Source organism: Mobula birostris, chromosome 31 (assembly GCF_030028105.1).
Source record: "Mobula birostris isolate sMobBir1 chromosome 31, sMobBir1.hap1, whole genome shotgun sequence".
In the NCBI taxonomy this organism is placed as follows: Eukaryota; Metazoa; Chordata; class Chondrichthyes; order Myliobatiformes; family Myliobatidae; genus Mobula; species Mobula birostris.
In genome coordinates, this window is record NC_092400.1 from 14,893,575 (window position 1) to 14,918,393 (window position 24,819).

Below are 24,819 nucleotides of genomic sequence, written 5' to 3' on the forward strand. Positions count from 1 at the left end.
AGCACTGGCATGGTTCTGGTGGGTGTAGAGTCAATATAGATGTTCAGGTTGAGAACTGGAGAAGTACAGGAGGGGAGGGAAATTATAAAGCTCCAAGGAGTAGGCAGGGCTCAAAAAGGCCTGCTTTTGCATAAAACCAGCCAGCAAGTCACTGGGAATATTTAAAGCAGTGATTGATAGGTCCTTGATCAGTAAAGGTGTCAAAGGTTAAGGGGAGAAGGTGGGAGAATGGAGTTGAACAGGTAAATAATCACCCATGATAGAATGGTGGAAAAAACTCCATGCCCTAATTCTGCTCCTATATCTTATGGTATTATAATCCTTTGCCTCCTGAATTAAGAGCACAAGTTGGTCAATCCAAACTAAAATCATATGTCCCAAACATAGAAGGTTAACCTTCCTACAAAGATACCTTTTCAATGTTCAAGTCTTTCATCTGTAGAACCAGGTCATCCACGGGTCTCCTTGTGATCTCAGCTGCAGAGAACTTCTCAAAGTCAGCAAAAACTGCTGAGGAGTACAGCCTGCACACAAATAATTTCTGCATTTAATGTCCAGACAAGTTTTGATATTTAATCCAACAGACCACAGATGTACTCTCCGTCACTTAATATCACATTTGGAGAATCAAGTTGTGACGAGAATACACATAGATAAGATGTTAGCTGTCCTGTGTGATCAGCAGTTGGTCTGCCACCTGTCTTCAAGAGAGAGATAAGGAACACAATGAAACAGCATCTGGAGATGTGTAATGAAGGGACGGGAGAGAGAGAGCTGTCTGGAGCGGCTCCCCCTTTGAACCTTGAACTGTTTGAAGTGATGGACAGGCGATACCCCAGCAGGGGCATAAAAAGGGACAGGTTTGCTAAGGCAGGACACACGACACCCGAGGTAACGAGACCCTGGAAGCGGTGCGCCACTCACGAGTCGGTGGGAAGTACCGGACAACGCAGAGGGTGGAAAGGTACGATCAGCGGGAACCCGGTGTGTGTCCACCCTTGCTTGGGTGCCGAGTTCACTGCAGAGGATCGACCGCATCTGGAGGAGGGGTCACAGTCGGTGACCTCAGGTGACATCACCAAGGACCTGCCCAAAAGCTGCTTGTGAGCAATTATCGCCGGTCTGTGAGTGGAAGCCGTTTCTGAATGATCAGTCGTTCCCGTTCTCTCTCTCTCTCTCTCCCCCCATGTTGTCCATCGCCATGGGAACGATTACTACGAACTGCACTACTAAATTGGACTGAACTTTGTGTCACTTTGAAATTGGTCATTTATCCCTAGATAATGATAGAGCTTGATTGATGCTGTTATCTTAATTCTGTGCACGTGTGTTTATTATTGCTGAACTGTTGCATTTATTATCCTTTCGATTACTGTGTTGCTTGTTTCTTTAATAAGACTTTCTTAGTTCTAGTAATCCAGACTCCAACTGAGTGATCCATTTCTGCTGGTTTGGCAACCCAGTTACGGGGTACGTAACATAAGTGGGGTTCTCGTCCGGGATTTTGAACGCTAAATTTGGGATGGAGTAAATTGGTTGGGTTAAAATTCCCGAAAGAAAGAAAAGATAAACAGCAGAAATGGAGGCTGAGGAATTTATAAAGGCGCCGACCTTGGAGGCACTAGAGGATGCCAGGAAATCGGAATTGGTAGCTGTGGCCAAACGGTGAAGTCGACAATGAGGAGAGAGGAGATACACAGAACTATTGTAGAGCACTATGTATCTAAAGGTGTGTTTCCCCAAGGCGAGCTGGGGGTGGTGTCTATTGAAAAACCTGCTGGAGACGCGGTACAGGTACAGCTTGAAAAAACTGAGACTCGAGCACGAGTTCCGGGTATGACAGTTGGAGCTAGAAGAGAAAGAGAGGGACAGACAGTTGGAGAGAGAGGAGAGAGAGGAGAAACAGAGGGAAAGGGAATTCGAATTGGAGAAGTTAAGGTTAAGGGCAGAGCAGGGGCTCGTGCCAAACCAAGGTGGAGGGTTCCGGGCGACCCAGGAGGTTAGGCTGGTTCCCCCATTTGACGATATCGACGTGGATCGGTACTTTCTCCACTTTGAAAAAGTGGCTATAAGTCAGGACTGGCCCAGGGATAAGTGGGTTGTCTTACTTCAAAGTGTACTGAAAGGGAAAGCCCAAGAAGCTTACTCCACTTTGTCCGCGGCAGATGCCCAGAGGTATGAGGTGGTAAAAGAGGCCATCCTCAGGATTTATGAGTTGGTCCCGGAGGCATACCGGCAGAGGTTCCGGAATGCGAGGAAGCAATGGGACCGCACGTATTTGGAGTTTGCCCGTGAGATGCAGACATATTGTGAGCGTTGGTGCGCCTCGAAGGGGGTAGAGGGGGATTATGACAGACTGCTACAACTGATCCTGATTGAGCAGTTTAAAGGTTGTGTCCCTGAGGGTAAGAGACCCTACCTCGATGAGAAAGAGGCAGCCACGTTAGCCGCAACTGCTAAGTTAGCGGATGAGTATGCGTTGACGCATAAAATGAAGTTTGCCCCGAGTAAAGGCTACCAGAAGGGTAGTCAGGACGGCGGGGAGATTCCGCCGGAAAAGTCAGAAAGTAAGCCGGGGACTAGTGAAAAGGATAAGGTAGACCGGGAGCAGTCTGGTAGGAAGTCTCTTGGGATCGTTTGTTATAATTGCGGGAAAGTCGGACACTTTGCATCCAGGTGCTTTGCCCCAAAGAAGGAGACAGGAAAAGGAAAAACAGCGATTTTGAATGGCTGTATCGAGCTGTTAAGCGAACCGCTAGGGAAGGACAGGTCTGAAAAAGTTCAGGAAGGGCACGAAAGGTTTATCTCGGCCGGATTGGTGTCAGTGAAGGAGGGGTTAAAACCAGTTCCAGTGTGGATCTGGAGAGACACGGGAGCGTGTCAGTCACTGATACTGAAGAGTGTATTAGAGTTTAGCTCAGAGACCCAGACTGGGGAGGTAGAGGTCAAAGGTGTTGGGGAAGGGACAGAGTCAGTCCCTTTGCACCAGATACACTTACAAAGCAACCTGGTCTCTGGACTAGTCACGATCGGGGTGAGGTCCGAATTACCGATGAAAGGCGTGGAAGTCTTGCTCGGTAATGACATCGCCGGGGGAATCGTGTTCCCAATCGTGAGATTGACAGGTCAGCCTGGCAGCAGTGAGGCCCCGCCCATGGACTCACAGGTTCATCACGGGACCGCGGTAGTAAATTTAGCTGAGACGTTTCTGCCAGCCTTGTGCGAGAAGAGGGTAGAAAGTGAAAAGGAGTGTAGTGAGACAAGAGGCAGTGAGGGAGCTGGGACAGACGTAGCAGTAGCCAGGAAAGAATTTGTGCCGACGCAGGAGCAAGACGAGGGGCTGATGGTTTTGGCGGAGACAGCTCTCTCTGACACAGCTTTAACAAGGGAACTAGTAGGCTATTGTGTGGGGGAGGAAGTGCTAAGGAAAAAAATGAAATCAAGTACAGTACCCGTAGATGAGGAGTGGGGGGTGGTGCAAAAGAGTTATGGCGGTGAGGTTTTTAACATGGCCCACGAGGTACCCCCTGGTGGACATTTTGTGGTGCTGGAGGAAACAGTTGGTGGAATCATGAAAGAGGTTTACCGGCTGCCCAGGGGAAAGGATGTTATTGATCATGACCGACGCGAACTGAGACGGTCACAGGCTTTTGATATGCTAACAAACCTAGTCGGTGTTAGCATGGAAATCAATGAAGCTAGGAACCCCCTGATAAGAAGAAAAAACCATTTTGAAAAGATTGGTATGGGATCGATCAGATAGGAGAAGGCTATTGTTTTGGCCAGGTCTACTGATAAGGTCTCTCCCTTAATCCCCGAACAAAGCGAATCTTTAGCAGAAGTAATTAAACGACTCGCACCCGTGTGTTTGATTGTCCCAATGCGATGCAAAGAACTGGGACGTTGGGTGATGTCTGTTACAATAGGGCAGCCTAGCAAACAACATCCATATATTATGAGTAATTCAGTGACTAAAGGGCTGATGAACACAGAGGCATGTATTGGCAATTTAATACGGCTGTCTGAAGCCAGCTTGATAGTGAACCTTGAAAAAAATGAGTTTAGCCACGCGAAGGTCACTTACCTGGGAATTGTGGTGACACAGGGGCAGCTGGCAGCGATGCAAGCTACAGTGCAGGCTATCGCTGATCTCCCAACCCCGACAGACAAGAGGGCCCTCAGAAGGTTCTTGGAGATGGTGGGGTACTGTAGGAAGTTTTGCAATAACTCTGCGGTCACTACCCCTCCCCCTCCTACTAAGCCCTTGCGAGAGAAAACTGAGTCAGAATGGGACGACCCTTGTTATTGTGGTCCAGGACAAAACCAAATGAGAGGTTACATTGATTGAAATTCATCAGTGTTTTTGGTCACTATGAAGTTTGCTGAGTTGGAGCCTGATTATTAATAACACATGTAAAAGGAACAGAAAATGTGATGACTGTCTGTCAAGGTGCTGACAACTTCAAACTCGCTGTGTTAGCCAAATAGCTGATAAAGATGTATATTTGTGCGTGTATCAAATAATGTATTCATGTTTGTAATTTTTACCTCCTGGTAAAAATCCTTAAAGGGGGGAAGTGTGACGAGAATACACATAGATAAGATGTTAGCTGTCCTGTGTGATCAGCAGTTGGTCTGCCACCTGTCTTCAAGAGAGAGATAAGGAACACAATGAAACAGCATCTGGAGATGTGTAATGAAGGGACGGGAGAGAGAGAGCTGTCTGGAGCGGCTCCCCCTTTGAACCCTGAACCGTTTGAAGTGATGGACAGGCGATAACCCAGCAGGGGGATAAAAAGGGCCAGGTTCGCTAAGGCAGAACACACGACACCTGAGGTAACGAGACCCTGGAAGTGGTGCGCCTCTCACGAGTCGGTGGGAAGTACCGGACAACGCAGAGGGTGGAAGGGTACGATCAGCGGGAACCCGGTGTGTGTCCGCCCTTGCTTGGGTGCCAAGTTCACTGCAGAGGATCAACCGCATCTGGAGGAGGGGTCACAGTCGGTGACCTCAGGTGACATCACCAAGGACCTGCCCAAAAGCTGCTTGTGAGCAATTATCGCCGGTCTGTGAGTGGAAGCCATTTCTGAATGGTCAGTCGTTCCCGTCCTCTCTCTCTCTCTCTCCCCCCACGTTGTCCATTGCCATGGCAACGATTGCTACGAACTGCACTACTAAATTGGACTGAACTTTGTGTCACTTTGAAATTGGTCATTTATCCCTAGACAACGATAGAGCTTGATTGATCCTGTTATCTTAATTCTGTGCACATGTGTGTTTATTATTGCTGAACTGTTGCATTTATTATCCTTTCGATTACTGTGTTGCTTGTTTCTTTAATAAAACTTTCTTAGTTCTAGTAATCCAGACTCCAACTGAGTGATCCATTTCTGCTGGTTTGGCAACCCAGTTACGGGGTACGTAACAAAGTTCATTGCAAGAATTTTTTTTGGGGATGCGAATTTTCACCCTGTTTCATCTAAGCGGTTTAAAAAAAAACCTATCCCCCACAGATGCTGCTCTATCTGCTAAGGTGCAGCAGATTGTTTATTGTGTCAGATCCTGGCATCTGCAGTCTCTTGCGTCGCAATACTTTCAGAAGTGTGGGCTAGAATATCAGGGCTACACTCCTTGTTCTGTGTGGCTTCATTTTGGGACCTCAGAATTAATGTATTATGCTTAAACTAGTACTTAAAGGTAAAGATCCATATTCTGGGAGGTCTGCAATTATCTCCTTGAAGCTGAAAAGAATAGTGTGTGATCCAATATCAGACTTTATTTTAAAATCAGAATTTCAAAAATAAAAAAATGGATCTTGTTAAGATCATACTATGACTTTCAACACTTCAATTATGTCCACTAAAACTTGATGAAAAATGCATTAATTAATTATACAATATCCTCCACTTGTGTGGGCACGTGGCCAAGTGGTTAAGGGATTGGACTAGCGACCTGAAGGTCGTGAGTTCGAGCCCCAGCCGAGGCAACGTGTTGTGTCCTTGAGCAAGGCAATTAATCACACATTGCTCTGCGACGACACTGGTACCAAGCTGGATGGGTCCTAGTGCCCTTCCCTTGGACAACATTGGTGTCGTGGAGAGGGGAGACTTGCAGCATGGGCGACTGTCGATCTTCCATACAACCTTGCCCAGGCCTGCGCCCTGGAGAGTGAAGACTTTCCAGGCGCAGATCCATGGTCTCGCAAGACTAACGGATGCCTTTAATCCTCCACTGAACAATAACTTAGCATACATAAGAGCCATTATCTTTGTGGCCTCATTTGAAAAAAAAACTAAAGGCAATGAACCTAAAAGTGCTGTTAACAATTTTGTTTTGCATTTAAAAGTTACATTTTCAGCATCAGCTAGAACCAATACCATTAGGTAGATCCTTATTCCCAAAATGTTTGCCAATGTAGATCCATTGTGAATAATGCAAATATATTAGAGTTGCAAATATTTGGTGGTCTTTATCCAGAGGGTTCCAAACCTTCAGCTGAAGGATTCGGTAAGTTTTTGTTCAAGAAGCAAGTCAAGGAATCTGGAATGGACAGTAAAATGGAATGGCTGTGGAAGCTTAGGCATGATCTCACTGAATGACAGTAAAAATTCAAAAGGCTGTACAATTTAATTCTGTTCCTATTTCTTAAGTGAAATTGACCCAACAACTAGCAGAAGTAATGCTCACCTGCTGATATCTAATCAATAGACTGGAAGCTCACAGGTAACAAAATTTCAGTAAATAACTATCTCACTTCAACAGACCGGATACCAATTCAATGCGTCGCTCCAGTTTTAAGAATGGCTGTTACGTCTAATTACTGACCTGTAACAGTGACCTGGTTCTGTTCGTCCAGCACGACCTGCTCTTTGATTCGATGAAGCTTGAGAGATCCAAGTAACTTTGAATGACGAGACCCCAGTAACTTTATCATAAAAGCGTTTTTTCACCTTTCCACAATCCACCACATATTTAATGTTTGGGATAGTTAGAGAGGTTTCAGCAACATTGGTTGCTACCACACACAATCTTGTGCCATTTGGAGCTGGATGAAATACCTAAGTAACAAAGAGTCAATAATTACAGAGTATTACCAAGCTTAAATAGGAGCTCTTAAATTCTGCTTAAAAGGCTTGTTTTAAACCAAGAATGATTAGGCATAAATAATTTCATCACTTTAACTGTGATCTTCGATCTCCTCTATGCTTTCCAGAGCTGGTCTACCGACAGCAGCCTTCTCCACAAATACACCAAATCCATCGGAAGGATCAATGAAACAAAGTCATCATTCCCTTGCAGGCCAACACCTCCAGGACTGAGGCCCTAAACAGTGGGCTGTTGGACATACCACACAACTTGCATGGTCAACACCAGGCTCCCAAAACTGAGACCCTGTTGTAGTTCTATCATAAGGCATTGCTACCAGGTCAGAAGAGAAAATTCAAAACTGTGTTCAAAGCTACCCTCAAAGCTGCACAATACAACATTCCCATTGAGCTCCTAGGAGCCCCTAGCTCATGACCACTCAAAGTAGCACATGAGCATTCAGAACGGTATTGTGAACCTCAAGATAATGTTATAGGAGAAAACAGGGAAAGGACCAGATCACCTCACAAAATTCCACCCACTTGCCCAGTCAGTCGCCTGCCCCATCTGCAGAAGCATCCATAGCTCCTGCATTGGATTCATTAATCAGAGATCTGGGGGAAGCAATCCCAAAAAACTATCTAAAAAGACAATGTCTACGTATTCCTTGTGCTTTAAACCTCGGAATTCAAAATTTAAAAATTTAGTTCATATATGTGCCAATGTAGCTTCTTTACTTACTTGTAAAAAAGTTTAAAACTTGTCAAAATGCTGTGTATTTTTTTTTCAGTTTGAGCAAACGTATGAAACCAGTCGGGGAAAAAAAAACCATTCAAATTTGAATCAAAATTTCTGAATGAATATTGAAGCTTTCAAAACTTACATTTACAAAAGTACTCCATGGCACAATACCTGTAATTTTTTGAGCATTCTGCAATCTAGAGTTCACACTCAGATCACAGAGGAGAAGGCTCACCTTTGCCTGTTTATCTGCTGCCAACAATGAATACAGTGGAAGAACGTAAAGTGGACTAGAAGGATCCGACTTCTCAACTGTGTACACAAAAAATAGATGCATCAGCTTTTGATCACATAATGACCACAAAGTTTTAACAAAGGAGAAAGATTTTTTAGATTGAAATAAACTGGCTTCAAGCCAGCACAGCACCTCACTTTACTAGTAGGAAGTCTTTTTCGACTTTTTGGCAAATACTTCTCTGAGTTATTCGAAGTGTCATTCAAATCAACACAAATGGACAAGTATTGAGATCGTTACTTGTACAGCAATTGTTTGGGTTTACTATGATTCAGTCAAACCACTATTTCATGTACAGTCCAGTGACTGGGGAAAAGTGATAGAGACACTCTTGTCCCAGACTTAAGACTGAAACGTGCTTACTACAAACTTCAAACGTCATAGCTAGTAGCACAAATCGGCCCCATCTAATTTTGCACTTCTTAAAAATCAAATCATTTCAAGCATTTAATATGCCAAAATAGCAATAATCTAAATAATTTCCCCAAATTGTACCTAATTTAGTTAGAAACAAGGTGATACTAACAAAGTATGGGTTTGTCTATTTTTCCGTCTACAAAAATTCTTCCCATGTTAAAGAAGAAAGAGACCCATCATCTGTGTACCTTCTTCAGAATCATCAATGTCTTCCAAATCCATATCAAGATCAGAAACAACTTCATCCTCATCACCCACACCTGCCTCTCGATCTTCATCTCCCTCATTCACTGGCATTGCAGAGTAATTATCTAGGTTAATCTTTGGTAAATTCTAAGGTGATAGAAAAAGAAATTTAGCACATATTATTACCTTGAAAGTACCAAGAAACACCGTGAATCACATTAATGACAGGTCCATGGAAGGCCAAACTTTTCATCAGGACCAAAGTTATCCAGATAGTAAAACACAGAGAAAGATTCATAACTGCTAACTGCACAAAAGGTTGCAAGTGTGAAGAAATTAAAAGTACAGAAACGGCAGTTAGATTTTGGTATTAAGCGTATCTTGACACTTTTCCAATTTTTATTTGTAGTTCCTGCTCTCTGTACTTTTTTTTGAAACCAGAATTCTGGAGTGTTCTCCTCTGGACATTTCATATAAAAAAAACACTGAACACCAACCCAAAGCATGAACACCTGATTATATCAGCAGTCTACATTACTGAAATACTAACTGAACTTTATCTTTGTTTTCCTGAAGCTTTGAGCTATGCACCCTACAGTGTAAAAACAAAAGTCCCTAGACACATTTAGAATTGCATTGCAAATTGCCAAGTGATATTAAAGTTGTGATCCTACGCAGTACTGCATATTTGCAAATCAAATTGATTCAAGAGGTTCAGAAAAGAGAGTTTATAAAAACTAACAAGCTGTATTCTGAAGGGCTAATTTCTGGGTGTTGGGGTGGAGATACTTCTCTACCAAAGGAGATGTAAGGCGCTCCTTCCTTCTGCTAGACTGCAGGTCACCCTTGGACAAGGTGTAGCACCTGCTTAGCTCCCCCCCACCACCCAAAATCAGGGTCATGTGAAGCCATGGGAGCAGGTGGTGGATGGTCATATGAGCAGCTGGTACATTTCACAAGTCCTGGTTATGTGACCACTGACACCAGGCAATCTCTGAAGAATATTAATAATGGCTGGGGTCACTCATCTTGCAAAGACACTGTCCAGAAGAAGGCAAAGGCAAACCACTTTTGTAGAAAAAGTTTGCCAAGAACAATCGTGGTCAAAGTCTTATGACACAGCCTATAATGATGGTGAGTGTCTGATATCGCTGCTATATGACTAAATATTCAAAGTAAACATGCTGTGTGGAAGATGGGAACCCTTTTTTTCCCCCCAAACTAAAGAAACAGCTAGTGTACTGAACACCTTTAAGACAATACTCCCATATTCGTCATCAAACACAAAACATAGAGAAAAAAATAATGCTTTGGGTGCAGTGAAATACACAAGATGATTGTGACATTTCCAGAGGGCCATTATCCTTCCTGCAGGTGTCTCCAGAGATGCATTTGCTCTATAAGAGGTGCCGCTGAAAATGGGAGCATCTGATCCAGTAACTGCTGCTCAGTTGTTTCAACCCATGTTTGCGCATTAGGCCGCGGGAACAACCCAATCAGTGACAAATCACCGTCCAAAGGCAAAGGGAAAATCCAAACAGCCAAGATTCATGGGAACTAGCTCACTGCAGTATTTTATGCAATACAGGCTTTGCTTTAACAATACCAATTCTACTTCCCAATCTTTGAGGTGAGGATATTGAGTTAAATTAAACTTACGATTAAGATATTGCAAAGGGCCGCACAGTCTGAATAATACACAAAGGAACCCAAAAGGCAATCAGCATAGTGCCGTAACTAGTGGAACCACAGCCTCACAGACCTAAGAGCACCAGGTGCAAATCTCTCCTCAGGAGTTTGTGTGTTCTCCCTGTGATCCTATGGGCATTCTGCAGTTTGCTCCTACATCTCAAAGACATGCAGGTGGGTAGGTTAACTGTTTGCAGTACATTCCTCCTACTTCTGTAGATGTGTGGAAGAACGTGGGGAGAATAAGAATAAAATTGGGATTAATATAGGATTTGTGTAAATGGGTTGGTGTGCTGAGAAGCCTGTTTTTATGCTGTAAATCTCTAACTGCAGTAATATGGTGTCCAAGTCACAGTGTAGAATATAAAAACAAAAAGGTAGAGCACATACTGGTTTAGGTTTGGCCTTCTTAAACTTCCTTATTGCTTCAACTGAATCATCCGCGGCAGGATCAACTTCTATATTTGAAGGAAAAAAGAAAATACTGTGAAAGAATGAATGACTGGACCATTGCTGTCACCATGAACAGTTCACATATCCAACAGAAAGCAAACTCTCAGGTGTTGGTGAGGATTGTTTGCACACACTCTAAATTGCAACAGTAACGTGACTATTTTCTTTAGAGATTACGCCTAGATAGTCGTGGGGTCTAGTCAATGATTGCAAGCATATCTCAAACTTAAGGAAAAGTCGAAAGCTAAGTACATGGCATATTATTTTGTACAATTAAGAACTACTGTATGTTCTCACAATAAGAATAGGTTTTAGAAAATGAGGTCGAGGTTCTTACAGCAGAAATCGACAGTTAAAATTTGACAAATGCTACTCCAAAAGTCAGATAGATCCCTAAAACGAGGAGGACACATGATGATATGATAGCTCCAAACCAAGTCATCGTTGACATTTTGCATTATATCTGTTTATCCTCTTTAGGGTATTTCCTTAATTTATTGTTTTCAGTAAAATCGCAAATCTTTTATTAAACCCATTTAGGATTTTGATTACATTAAGTACGTTGAATAAATCTCTCATCTCCCCCGCTCTACTTCAACCATAAGTAACAGAAATCTTTGCCAAATGTTTTCTGGTTAAAATTGTAATCTAAATGTACTAAAACTTCAGACAGTATCACCTTTTTAGCGCTATCAAACCTGGATTTTGTATTACCTAGAGCATATTGCCCGATCCTTAATAAAACGGTGTTATGCAGAGACATAGCAATTAAAAGGTTATTGAGGAAGACCAGACACAAAAAGGTTACCTACCACTCCATGAGCCTCCTTATGCCACATATTGTTGTCTGCGACTTCTACCATTTTCATCGGGATCCTACCACCAAACACATCTTTACCTGCCACTTATCCCCGCAAGCAGAAAAAGTGCTACACCTGCCCAATCATTTCCTCTCTCACCTCCATTCAGAGCCCCAAATAGTTCCTCCGGGTGAGGCAACACTTCATCTACTGGGGCTATCTACTATAGCCAGTGCTTTCTCTACTTTGGTGAGACCTGCCATAAACTGGGGAACCGCTTTCTCAAGCATCTCCGCTCCATCCACAAAAAGCAGAATTCCCAGTGGCCAACCAATTCATTCCTATCCCCATTCCTGTTCTGACATGGCCTCCTCTTCTGCCATGATGAAGTCGCTCTCAGATTTGAGAAACCACACCTCGTATTCCATCTAGGTAGCCTCCAACCTGATGGCATGAAAACAGGTGTCACCAACTTCCCCTTCCCTCTTTTTTAATTCCTCACTCTGGCCTCTTACCTCTTCTCCTCACCTGCCTATCACCTTGCCCTGGTGCCTCTCCTCCTTCCCTTTCTCCCATGGTCCTCTCTCCTCTCCTGTCAGACTCCTCTCCAGCCCCTTGTTTCTTCCACCAATCACCTCCCAGCTTCTTACTTCATCCCCCCTTCTCCACCCACCTGAGTTCACTATCACCTTCTAGTTTGTCATCCTTCTCCTCCCCCACCTTTTTATTCTGGCATCTTCCCCATTCCCTTCAAGTCTTGATGAGGAGTCTCGGTCCAAAACGTCAAATTCTGCCTGACTTGCTGAGTTCCTCCACCATCTTGTGTGGTGCTCTGGATTTCCAGCATCTGCAGAGTCTCTCGTGTAGATGACGAAAGGTCCTCCACATAGTCAAACATTCTCTTGTCAATATTCTACTTCTACACATTTGACCAAATATTACTGTTATTAAAAGATATTTGAAGTACTTTGCAAAGCAAGATGTTTACCTTGCAAGGTGCTGTTAGGCCTGTAGGGAAAGGCTCTTCTCAGCCTTCTGCAAAGAGAATTCACTTCGGCCTGCCCTGTCAGAAATACCAAGATACCTCCTACAAGAAGTAATTTTGATTTGTGATCATTTGAGTTCCAAAAGAATGCATGTAAATACTTAATCAACAAGGTCTACATTTTCTTAAAAAAAACACTTAGCTCTAATTATGCAAGATCAAAACCATATCAAGTACATTAACACGTAGGGTCAAATCGTACAGTACTATGCAAAACTCTGAGGCACATATACTGTATATACCGGGGTGCCTAGGACTTTTGCACAGTACCTCAGTAATTGTATGTATTGCTCTGTACTGCTGCCGCAAAAAAAAAATGCTCGCGACATATGTGAGTAATGATAAACCCTAATTCTGATATGGGTCTCTGTAATGGGCTGAGAGTGGGAGGGGGCAGAGAGAGGGAAATCATGTTTGGGAAAAGGGAAAGAGAGAGGGGAAGAAGTGGGAAGCACCAGAGTGAGATTCTGTAATGATCAATAAACCAATAGTTTGGAATCAAATGACCTTGCCTGGTGTCTCAGGGTTGGGTGTGTCCACACTGACCCAGGCACTCCTCCTCTGCCACCTGTCCCATATCTCTCCTGCGGTGTTCCCCCTTGCCATTCCCAACACCCGTTGCTCCCGCAAGATTTACAAACTCACTCTCTGCTCCACATTGACAAATACAGTATTGTGCAAAAGTTTAAGTCAGAGTCAGAGATAGATACAAGTGGAAACTCTGACTTATCCATAGTCTGCGCTGAACAACAAACACCTAATTCTACACGAATCCAACCTTAACCCATTTTAATTCTCCCAGTGATGCCGCTAAATCTTCCCAGATTTTACCTCTCACTTACACACCAGAGATACTTTATAGCAGGCAATTACCCCAGCAACTTGCACATATTTAGGATGCAGGAGGAAAATGGAGAAAGCCTATACTGACCACACTGGAGGGTGGGGGGGGAGTCAAGATTGCTCAAGCTGCTCTTCTGTGTTGAAAGAATTAGATGTTTTCATAAATGCGTATTTCATTAAATGGCCAAATCAACTTTTAGTCATAGAGGCACAGATAATGGGTGCAGGCCCTTTTGTCCAAATCATCCATGGTGACTGTGTTGCTCACTGGGCTAGTCCCATCTGCCAGCATCTAGTCCACAGCCTCTAAACCTCTCCTCTCCATGTGCTTATCTAAAGGCTTTTAAATGTTGCTAATGTGCCCAGTACAACCATTAATTTTGGCAGCTCATTCCAAACGTCCAGCACCCTTTGTGTGAAGAAGATTATTAAAGATGGCGCCAAGATGCAGACCCTGTCGAGATTGTGGCTTAGACTCAATTGTTTTGTTAAGCTTACAGGGATGGTTTGGGGACAGGCAGGGGATTTTGAGGTCAGATTAGGTCTTAGGGACAGTGATGTGGGGTGTTAGAGGTCAGATTAGAGTCTGGAGAGAGGGGTGTGGGGGAGTTAGAGGTCAGGCCTGTCCTGGGGTTGGACGAGTGTGAGAGTGAGTGAGTGAGTGAGTGAGAGTGTGTGTGTGTGTGTGTGTGTGTGTGTGTGTGTGTGTGTGTGTGTAGGAGGGTGGGTGATAGAGAGAGGAAAGGGACTTAGGTGTTACTATTTTGTTGCTTATTGTGTTCTGTGTTGTTCTGCCGAGCATTGTGGGTGTGCTATATTGGTGCTGTAATGTGCGGCGCTTGTGGGCTGCTCCCCACCACATCCTTGGGTGTGTTGGTTGTTAACACAAATGATGCATTTCACTCTATGTTTCGACATACCTGTAATAAATAAATCTGAATCTGTCTCTTATGTTAAAAAAAATGTTGTATTTTGAGCCCAAATTGAAGAATTCCCTCGGAAGAAAATCTTCCAATTAGAAAAATTAAATTAAAAAATTCACCTAGATGAATGTAAAAACAGAAAGACACTAATGGCAATTTTCTTACCTGGAGGTAACATCCGATGGATCTTGCTAACTTTTCTAAAAGTCTCCCCTGCATAGTCATCAAGTGGAGTCCGCTTGTTAAAATGAACTGTGACAGGAAACTGTCTGGCATCCACCTTAAAGGATTATTGGAAATAATATTTACCTAACTGTCCTCAAAATGATTTTTTTACACATATTATAAAATGATAAGTCCAGTAGAAGGAAATATGTGCAAAGTTAATATCTTTAGAACAGAGATGAGGAAGAATTTCTTTGGCTAGAGGGTGGTGAATCTGTGGAATTCATTGCCACTGATGACAGCTGAGCTCCAGTATGTACATTTAAAATGGAGGTTGATAGATTCTTGATTAGTAAGGGTGTCAATGATTACAGGGAGAAGACAGAAGAATGGGATTGAGAGGGGTAATAAATCAAACATGATGGAATGGCAGAGCAGACTTGATGGCCTAATTCTGCTCTGATGTCTTATAGTCTTACGGCATTTTCTTTCAATATGTCTCATATGTAAACATTTCTGCATAACATTAGCATAAGCATATGAGCATATTATCATAATTATATTACCTTAATGACAGGGGGAGAGGTTGGAAACAGTCTTTTGTTTTCTGTAAAATCTTCCACACGTAGAGTAGCAGACATCACAATCAGTTTCATCGGTTGCCCTTTCTGTAGGGAACAAGTAGTGATGAACAATTCATGTGCAGAGGATAAATGTAGAAAATAACAACTTATTAGTAGCTCTATTATGTTAATAAATCTGATAATGAAATCTAAGAGTTACATGGATTCTATCTGATTTTTTTTATTTGATAATTTCTCCAACAGCTAGATCATTGAATATTTTAAGTTTTTGCAAAAAACATGTAAGATTCTTTCATTCTAGTCTTGGAAAGAAATTATTTATGTAAGCTTCTTTATTCGGGTGGTTGGTTTCCTAGAAAATGGATGGTCATCCAAATCATGATGGTCAGGAAAAGGAAATTGAAAAAAAATATTATTTATTTTGTTTCCCCGCCCTCCAAAGCACACACATTAAATTCCATGAGAGCAAATTTTATTCTGTATCTCAAGATTTTCGGGCAATTCTGTTTTTACCTTTTCTCGAAGTGGAACAATACGAGATAGCAGACCAATCAGGATGTCTGTGTACACACTTCGCTCATGAGCTTCATCAATAATAATCACTTTGTATTTCGTGAGCAAAAAATCCTGCAAAATTTGAAACATTTTTCACAATTTCTGGCTGGAACTGAAGGACATAAATCTGTTAAAGCTAGGTTAAGCCTACAATTGAACTAAATTATTTCAGGTCTTTTTTTAGACATTACCACTTCAGTATTAAATAACGTAATATGACAACTTGTAAAACTAGGTCATTTTCAAAATCTCATTTGCAGATTCACTGGCTCATTCAACTCCTCTCATCAAACCTTGTAACAAAATCTTAGAAACTAGTATCTTGCTCAAATATATTAACTGAGCCATGTAAAACAGTTCTAAGTATCCCCTTTGATATGTGCACCTCAAGGTCCCCAATCAGAAATACCAAGTACCTTGTACCTTAGTGAACTTTATATAAACAGTGAAAATATACAATGCATACAACACAACTGTAATATGAGTGACTAAATATATTATTTTGGCATAATGTGATCACAACCTTTTTTGCGTTCCAACACAACATGAAAATGAATCACCATGTAACAATGGTGCTTAGTCTGCCTAAACCATAAATGAACTAGTGCTCTTGTATTGAGCACTGTTGACTAAGGGCAACCAGCTTTGCATGCACTGCAGAATGTACAAGCCCAGAGTTCCTCATGCGGTTTTAAACATAGCAGCAGCTTCAAAGAAATCAATAGCCTAGAATTTATAGTTGTAACATCAGTCACAGCTTCACTTGCTTGTCACCATTATCGCTAAAACTGAGAGCAACTTTTATACGCTATTAAGTCGACACTGCTGGTTTAAAGCTGCTCCTCCGTGGGAGGTCTTTTAAGCATACCACATAATCAGATTTAGTGTAACTTCTATTTTTTAAATGCACCATTCACGCTGAAAAAGAATGTTAAGCGTTACAGATTTGAATGAATTCCCTATGGAGCTTGTCGGAGGAGATGCAGATCTGAGCCTACCCTTGCTGGGGTGTCTAGATCCAGAGATCAAAATCAAAATAAAATATCAGACATTTAGTTCAGAGCATTCTCTACTCTCGATGCCTAAAACAGTGATCAATAGACTTTAAGATACTAGGGTAATTAATGGATGCGGGGTCCATGCTGTAGAATGGTTCATGTGGTAGAGTAGAACACAGATAATTAGTGTCTTTTGCTTTCAGTCTGATAGACTGCCCAATGTGCTTGACATTAACATCACAGATCACATACAGCTGGTGCTTAATTGTAAATCAGGTCAGGAAAGGGAAATCCATGTTGGGGTCTCTACTGATTTTTGTAACAGGATCTCTCATCCCTTTTTCATCAACTGGTGAATCACAGTTACTCTGGAAAATAGTGGCTAACAGAGTTATGGCACAGAAACAGGGTATTCGGCCCATCTAGTTCATACCGAACTACAAATCTGCCTGGTCTCATTGACCCACACCCTGACCATAGCCCTCCATACCCCTTTATCTAAATTTCTCTTAAATATTTAAATTGAACCAGCACCCAACACTCAGGTGGCAACTCGTCACACACTCTCACCATCCTCTGAGTGAAGAAATTCCACCTCATGTTCCCCTTAAACATGTCACCATTCACTCTTAACCCATGACCTCTAGTTCTAGTCTCACCCAACCTCAGCCCTATCTACAACCCTCATAATTTTGTATATCTCTATCAAATCTCCCTTCATTCTTCTACCTTCCAAGGAATAAAATATTGAACATAGAACAGTACAGCACAGGAATGGGCCCTTCGGCTCACACCGTTGTGCTGAACCAATTCAATTGACTGCCTACACAAGGCCCATGTCCTTCCACTTTCCTCACGTTTATGTGCCTTTCTAAACGTCTCTAATGTTTCTACCTCTGCTACCACCCCAAGCAACGCATTCCAGGCACCCACCACTCTCTATGTAAAAAAAACTTGCCCCTCACATCTCCTTTGAAATGATCCCCTCTCACCTCTAATACCTCTGGTATTAAGACATTTCAACACTTGGAAAAAGCTACTGCCCATCTACTCTATCTATGCATCTCATAATCTTATGAATACCTATCAAATCTGTCCTCAGCTCCGCCACCCTAGAGAAAACATCCCAAGTTTGTCCAACCTCTCGTTGATCATGCCCTCTAATGCAGGCAACATCCTAGTAAACAGGCAATCAATCACCATCAATTGATTATTTTTCTAACAATAAATATATTAATTCAACCCACCTTCTGTACTTCTTTTAGAAGGACACCATCGGTCATAAACTTAATTTTTGTGTCTTCAGTTGTATTTCCTTCGTATCGTATTTGATAAGAAACCACCCTTCAAAAGCCACAAGTTACATAATCAGTACTATCACAGCTAAAAGGGACCGACTAAATCATCTACAAAATCAATAGAACTGATAAGCAGAGAACTACACCTGTATGTCACTTCAAACATTTTCTGCTCGTGTTCTATTTTGCAAATGACTTACAACTCACTGCTCGTCAAAAGGTAAACTTCAATCATTCTTTTATTAGTGCAATTTTGATCTCTGTTAAAGCCTTAAGCACAGTAACATTTGAGTTCATAGTAAAGAAAGAAGAGATTGTACCTCTGCGAAAGATTCATTTCCTTTGCAACTCGCTCAGACATACTTATAGCTGCTACCCTCCTGGGCTCTGTGATGCCAATGATTCCATCACCACTGTGGGCAGTAATCAGAGAAGCACTTAAAGTCCAAACTTAGTCATTAAAAAGCTTCACGTTTATTCTAAACCTGGGGTTCCCAATCTTTTTTATGCCATGGACCCCTGGCATTAACCAAGTCCGTGGACCCTAGGTTGGGTACCCCTGTTCTACACAATAATTAGGTACATGTGGGTTGAATCCCATAATTAAGCATGACTGTCCAAAATCTGCACCATATTCATTTAACTCTGTCTCCCATTTCAATTATCAGCAAAACGTTCCAATTCTTTCTAACTCATAAACCCATCAAGCTTTCCCAATCCATTTATTTTGCTGTTCCCAGTAGGAGCAGTTTCCCTGCCATGCTCTTGGCGAAGTGGTTCTTCAGAATTGCTTAATTTGATTTCTCTGGGGGATATTTTACACTGATGGCCGCTTGCCAAATGGACATGCTGACCGAGCTAGAAAAATGTCGTCGGGGGTAATGTCATGACTTTGCAGCAACGTACTTTGAACACCACTTCTGAACTATAGTTCTCTTAAAGTCGACTGGGCCAAATTTTGGAAAAGCACAGGGGCAACTACATCACATTCGGCACATGCAACAGAAGACAAACTTCTACTGTTCCATCGACGAGCTCTATTAAATCACAACTCAAAATCTTCTTGGATGAAATCAAGCCTGTTCTTCCTTCAATTTGCAGTTCTGACTCATGTCAGATTTTTAATCCATTCTTTTTCTATCTTCTCTAATGTCTAGATGTTTTTATTAGGAACTGAATACTTTGATCTAATCTGGCCAAACCAAGGTTGTATAGTTTAGCATAACTTCTCTACTTTTCAATTCTATACCATAAGAAATAATATCCTAATTGATAATACATTTTTAGACTTGAGTTGATCAACATGTGGTACATCTTGTTCATACTATCTGATAGAAAATTAGATCAGGACTAATGCACCAATTCAACTAATCATGCATGAAATTTACAAAAAATATTCTGTAAATATAATCTGAATCAACACCTCATTCAAACAATATAAACAGAATTGCTAACAATATTTCACACAAATACTTACAAATAAACTCCAATGTTCAACATTGCAGTTTAAATGTATTTGTATAAAAAGGTTTCTGACAAACTTTTATCGTAATGTCACAGTAAAATTAGACAATTGCACTGAAACTGAATATTTTCCATCAGAATTCCGAGGAAGGTGAAAACTCATTTGCTATTTTGTTACTGAATACATCCTTCTTCAGAAAAATAAACAAATTTTATGAATATTGCAGCTGCCATTGGGGCAGCACATTAGCCTAGTGGTTTAGCACAACGCTTTACAGTACTAGCGACCCAGGTTCAATTTCTACTACTGCCTGAAAGGAGTTTATATGTTATTGGCATAGGTTTCTTTTAGGTGCTCCGGTTTCCTCCCACAGTCCAAGGACGTACCAGTTGGTAGGTTAATTGGTCACTGTAAATTGTCCGATGATCACACTAGGGTTAAATTGGGGATCGCTCGAAGAGCCAGAAGGGCCTATTCCACACTGCATCCCAATAAATAAATATATAAATGGATAGACAGACAGATAAATAAATTCTCAAACATACCTGGCGTAGCCAGCTTCATAAACAAACTGGGGAACTTGTGTTGTTTTGCCACTGCCTGTCTCACCACATACAACTACAACTGGATTGTGCTTAATGGCCTCCATGACAACTTGCTCTTCTGCTAGAATTGGTAACTTGAGGCGAGCTTCCTGGAAGAATAATCAGAAAGCACATCCTTTGAAGTCAGTAAAAGAACCAATTGACTAACATAGAAGGTGAAGTAATACGTTTATTGATGACCGCGACTGAGATAGTCTACATTATGAATTGATGAAGCATACCAACTGACAAACTGATAACTTCATAATTTTCAAGCCAAATAATCAAATCTCATTTTGAAAGTGGCAAAGAAACACTGAACAGGTTTGCAAGTTATTATGAATAACATCAAACCACATCAAAATCTCCATTTTCAAACTAGCTATTTCAACAGCTCAATTTTATACCATCCAGAAACAATTGCAAAATGCATTACATCACAACAAGAAATGCACAATGTATCAATTCCATGTGCATATTCTACAGTCGACATATAATTTAAGGGCCTTGTTGAGGTTGCATCTGGAATAATGTGAACAGGAGTGTTTCGCCCTTCTGACAGATATATTTATAATTGAGAGTGCAACCAAAGCTCATCTGATTGATTTCTGGGACATGGATTTGACCTCCAAGGAGAAGTTAACCAGATTAGACTTATTACTGCCTTGCATTTATAACAATGAGAGATGATCTCAATGAAGTACATTTCCCATCGCTTGCATGTCTGGAATGAGAGGTTGTCTTAAAGCAAGGAAAGAGATGGAGTTAAATGTCTTCATGAAGAGCACAATGGGATAAACCTCAATCTCAAGTGGTAAAATAAACTTTAGGGAACAACAGTGTCCACCGCTTCCATTCTTATACAGGTGATGACGTTTTATCAGGGAAGCTGAAAGAACATCACTTTTTCATATCAAGCAGTGTTTGCCATTACCAGTATACATGATATGAATCAAATCTTCTTACATGCATGTACAGAAAATGGTGGCATGACTTCTAAACCACAGTATGGCTTTAAACAATCGGAAATTAGAAATGTAAGATGAAAATTGCATCTTTAAGACACCTATTGCAGGTTAATATTGACTATTAATATCAAAATACCAATGCCTTTGAATAGAAAATCCTACAAAAGGTACCGGATTCAGCCCAGTACATCACAGTTAAAGCCCTCGCAACCATTGAGCACATCTACATGAAACTTTGTTGTAGCCAAGAAGCATACATCATCAGAGATTCTCACCACCCAGGCTATGCTCTTTTCTTGCTGTTGTCATCAGGTAGAAGGTACAAGAGCCTCAGGACTCGCACTACCAGGTTCAAGAACACGTACTACCCCTCAACCATCAGGCTCTTGAACAAAAAGGGATAACTGCACCCACTTGCCCATCCACTGAGATGTTCCCACAACCAATGATCTCACTTTAAGGACTCTTTATCTTATCTGATGTTCTCAATATTTATTGCTATTTATTTATATTTGCATTTGCACAGTTTGTTGTCTTCGGCGCTCTGGCTGATCTTCCATTGATCCTATTGTAGTTACTATTCTATAGATTTGCTGCGTATGCCCACAAGAAAATGAAGCTCAGGTTGTATGTGGGGTGACATATATGTACTCTGTGTCTATGGGGTGTATGGGGTGTCAGGGAGGGGTAGCACCTCTGGTGGGGGAACATGTCACGTCCTTTTCAGGGTGGCTTGTCCACCTTTGGTCCCCACCTGGCACTCAGCTCTCACCTGTGACTCCCCATAGCCGTTTGCATGCGACAGCGGCCACACCCCGGGCAACGGCTTCGACAAGCCGGCTAAACCAGGTGAGGATAGCCGACGGGTCTCAAACCCTCGGTGAGATAGGGAGTTGTCTATCCCAGCATGTGAAGACAGACTCCGGTGGACTGAGCGGACGAGACCAATAGAAGGTCCAACGGTCAAGAAGGCGGTCTCTGCAAGCGTCGTGGAACGTGTAGAGCAGGACAAGACACAGAAGACGTCCTGGTCATCTGCTGTGCCTAGTCCCATCTCCAGCCATCTCGACTCTTGTCTTGCCGCTGGATCCAGATAGGAATTGGGAAGAGAGAGTGAGGCTGACACTGCCCAACTCTCCCTCACTTAAATCCAAATCAAGCACTGGTCTCAGCACCATCATAATGGTGTCGAGGTCTTCATCGACGACAACGATGGACCAACAACAACAATATGTACTCTAATAATAAAATTTACCTTGAACAGAAGAAAAGTGAAGCCCTAAATGAAAATAGTAATTTAGAGTTTGTTACAGTACCTGAATCTCTGGTGTCCTGTTCACTGGAATAAAAATGGCAGGTTCCGAGGAAGGTTGCTTTGTTGCATTTTGACTGGTTTCCTTATCAACAGAAGGTTTCTCTGTCAGTGCTTTGGAAGTGCTCGAGTTTTTAATTTGTTCATTGCTAACATTCTCGTTTGTATTTGTCTGTGTGCTGTCTCTTTCCTTACTTTCTACATCATCCATTTGTTCTGCTTCTTCATCTGAGCTGTCTGAAGATGAGCTTGTTTCAGATTCTGGTGCTTCCTCCACAACCTCAGAGCTTCTTTTGAATCTTTTCCTGTTTGCCCCACTAACACTGTTGATTTGGCACTCATTGTCAACCTTATGTTCAGACCTAAGATGTAGAAAGTCATTAATCCTTTAGTGTTATTAATTCAACAAGTGAAAAGAATAACAGAATGCAGAATAATGTGTTACAGGTTACAGAGAAGGTGCAGGGCTGGCAGACAATAAGGTGCAGTCATAATGAGGTAGAACAGGGGTTCCCAATCTTTTTCATGCCATAGACCCCTACCATTAACCAAGAGGTTCATGGACCCACTGAGATGTTCCCACAACCAATGATCTCACTTTAAGGACTCTTTATCTTCTTATCTCATGTTCTCAATATTTATTGCTATTTATTTATATTTGCATTTGCACAGTTTGTTGTCTTCTGCACTCTGGCTTATCTTCCATTGATCCTATTGTAGTTATAGGCTTATACTCATGGGAATTTAGAAGTTTGAGGGGGGATCTTATTGAAACATATAAAATTCTAAAGGGATTGGACAGGCTAGATGCAGGAAGATTGTTCCCGATGTTGGGGAAGTCCAGAACGAGGGGTCACAGTTTGAGGATAAGGGGGAAGTCTTTTAGGACCGAGATTAGGAAAAACTTCTTCACACAGAGAGTGGTGAATCTGTGGAATTCTCTGCCACAGGAAACAGTTGAGGCCAGTTCATTGGCTATATTTAAGAGGGAGTTAGATATGGCCCTTGTGGCTAGGGGATCAGGGAGTATGGAGGGAAGGCTGGTACAGGGTTCTGAGTTGGATGATCAGCCATGATCACACTGAATGGTGGTGCAGGCTCGAAGGGCCGAATGGCCTACTCCTGCACCTATTTTCTATGTTTCTATGACCCAAGGTTGGGAACCCCTGAGGTAGATGGTGTAAAATCAATTTATAAAATGTAGTAACTAAATATAATGCAACCTCAATACAATGAGATTGTAAGTGGTTTTGGATATACCACACGATTATTATGTCCCCAAAAATGGATAAATGCTAGTATCATTTACAGGGTAGGTGTTAAACTTGTCTCCTGACAGTACATTATGTTGAGGTCATATTATGTATGGCACCCCATTTATAAGTTGCAGGATAGACGTCAAATTGTCAGCACCTATACACTAGTTTCCTTAGCCAAGAATGTTTTTTGGCAAAATACGATACAAAATTGCTGGAGAAATGTGTTCAGATTTACATTCTTCTGAAATTAGTATAAAATTGTCCAAATCACAACCAGTAGGATCTTGGAGGTCTTCAATTAAAATAAATGAAACAAGTAGAATATCAGAAATAAATGGTGCCAAATGAAGAAGTGGCTAAATACATAAAAACATTATTACTATTTCAGAATGTGAAGACAAATGGAAAGAACTGCTTTATGCCATCTACAAATAGTGCTCCTGAAATTGAACATTCCTGTAAAAGCCCAATTCTGCAAATGACAATTCATGGGGAATTCTAGCATAAATTAGAAGGCAGACTGTGATCTCAAGTTTACAAATTAATAAACAAAAGCAAAATTGCTTTTCGAAACTTAATTATGCTCTATCTGGCAGATTATACAGTGCCTTGAAGAAGTATTCAGCCCCTAAAACTATTTTCACATTTTACTGTCCCATTTTCTAAATTTGAAGTACATTAAAATAAGATATTTTGAGCAAATCTGCAAAACATAATGCAATATGGTAAAGCAAAAGAAAAATTCCAAAACCTGTCAATTTACTAAAAATTTAAAATCAAAATTAAAATGTGAGGCTGAAAAAGTATTCATCCCCTTTGTAATTACTATGCTACCTTTCCTCAGGTGCAATACTATATATTACCTGACCAACTCACCCAATTTGTTGATGTAGAAAACTGGAGGGATCACTGGAATAAAGACCCCCTCTATCTGTAAGGTCCAACAGTATGGTAGATTTTCAATAGACCAAACCAAAATTAAGACAAAAGAGCATTCAAGGCAAGTCAGGGAAATTATAACAGAGAAACACAAATCTGGGGAAGGCTACAAGACCATCTCAAAGGCACTGAACATACTGCAGAGGTCAATACAGTCCATCATGGAAAAGTGAAAAAAAAATGAAACCACAGCCACACTGCCTAGGTCAGGCCG

At 41.6% G+C, this 24,819-nt stretch overlaps 1 protein-coding gene across 1 annotated transcript in view; it reads right to left on the reverse strand.

Moving 5' to 3' along the window:
* Positions 1-24,819, reverse strand: part of dhx37 (DEAH (Asp-Glu-Ala-His) box polypeptide 37) — a 45,826-nt gene that overhangs the window by 15,727 nt on the left and 5,280 nt on the right. The window contains exons 5-17 of the mRNA XM_072247582.1: positions 22,412-22,769; positions 20,089-20,237; positions 18,399-18,491; positions 18,028-18,124; positions 15,741-15,854; positions 15,210-15,311; positions 14,644-14,758; positions 12,656-12,754; positions 10,805-10,872; positions 8,728-8,872; positions 8,063-8,139; positions 6,826-7,058; positions 413-524 (exon numbers count right to left, since the gene is read on the reverse strand). Coding sequence (XP_072103683.1) covers positions 413-524; positions 6,826-7,058; positions 8,063-8,139; positions 8,728-8,872; positions 10,805-10,872; positions 12,656-12,754; positions 14,644-14,758; positions 15,210-15,311; positions 15,741-15,854; positions 18,028-18,124; positions 18,399-18,491; positions 20,089-20,237; positions 22,412-22,769 — 1,762 coding nt within the window. The remainder of the gene's footprint in view (positions 1-412; positions 525-6,825; positions 7,059-8,062; positions 8,140-8,727; positions 8,873-10,804; positions 10,873-12,655; positions 12,755-14,643; positions 14,759-15,209; positions 15,312-15,740; positions 15,855-18,027; positions 18,125-18,398; positions 18,492-20,088; positions 20,238-22,411; positions 22,770-24,819) is intronic.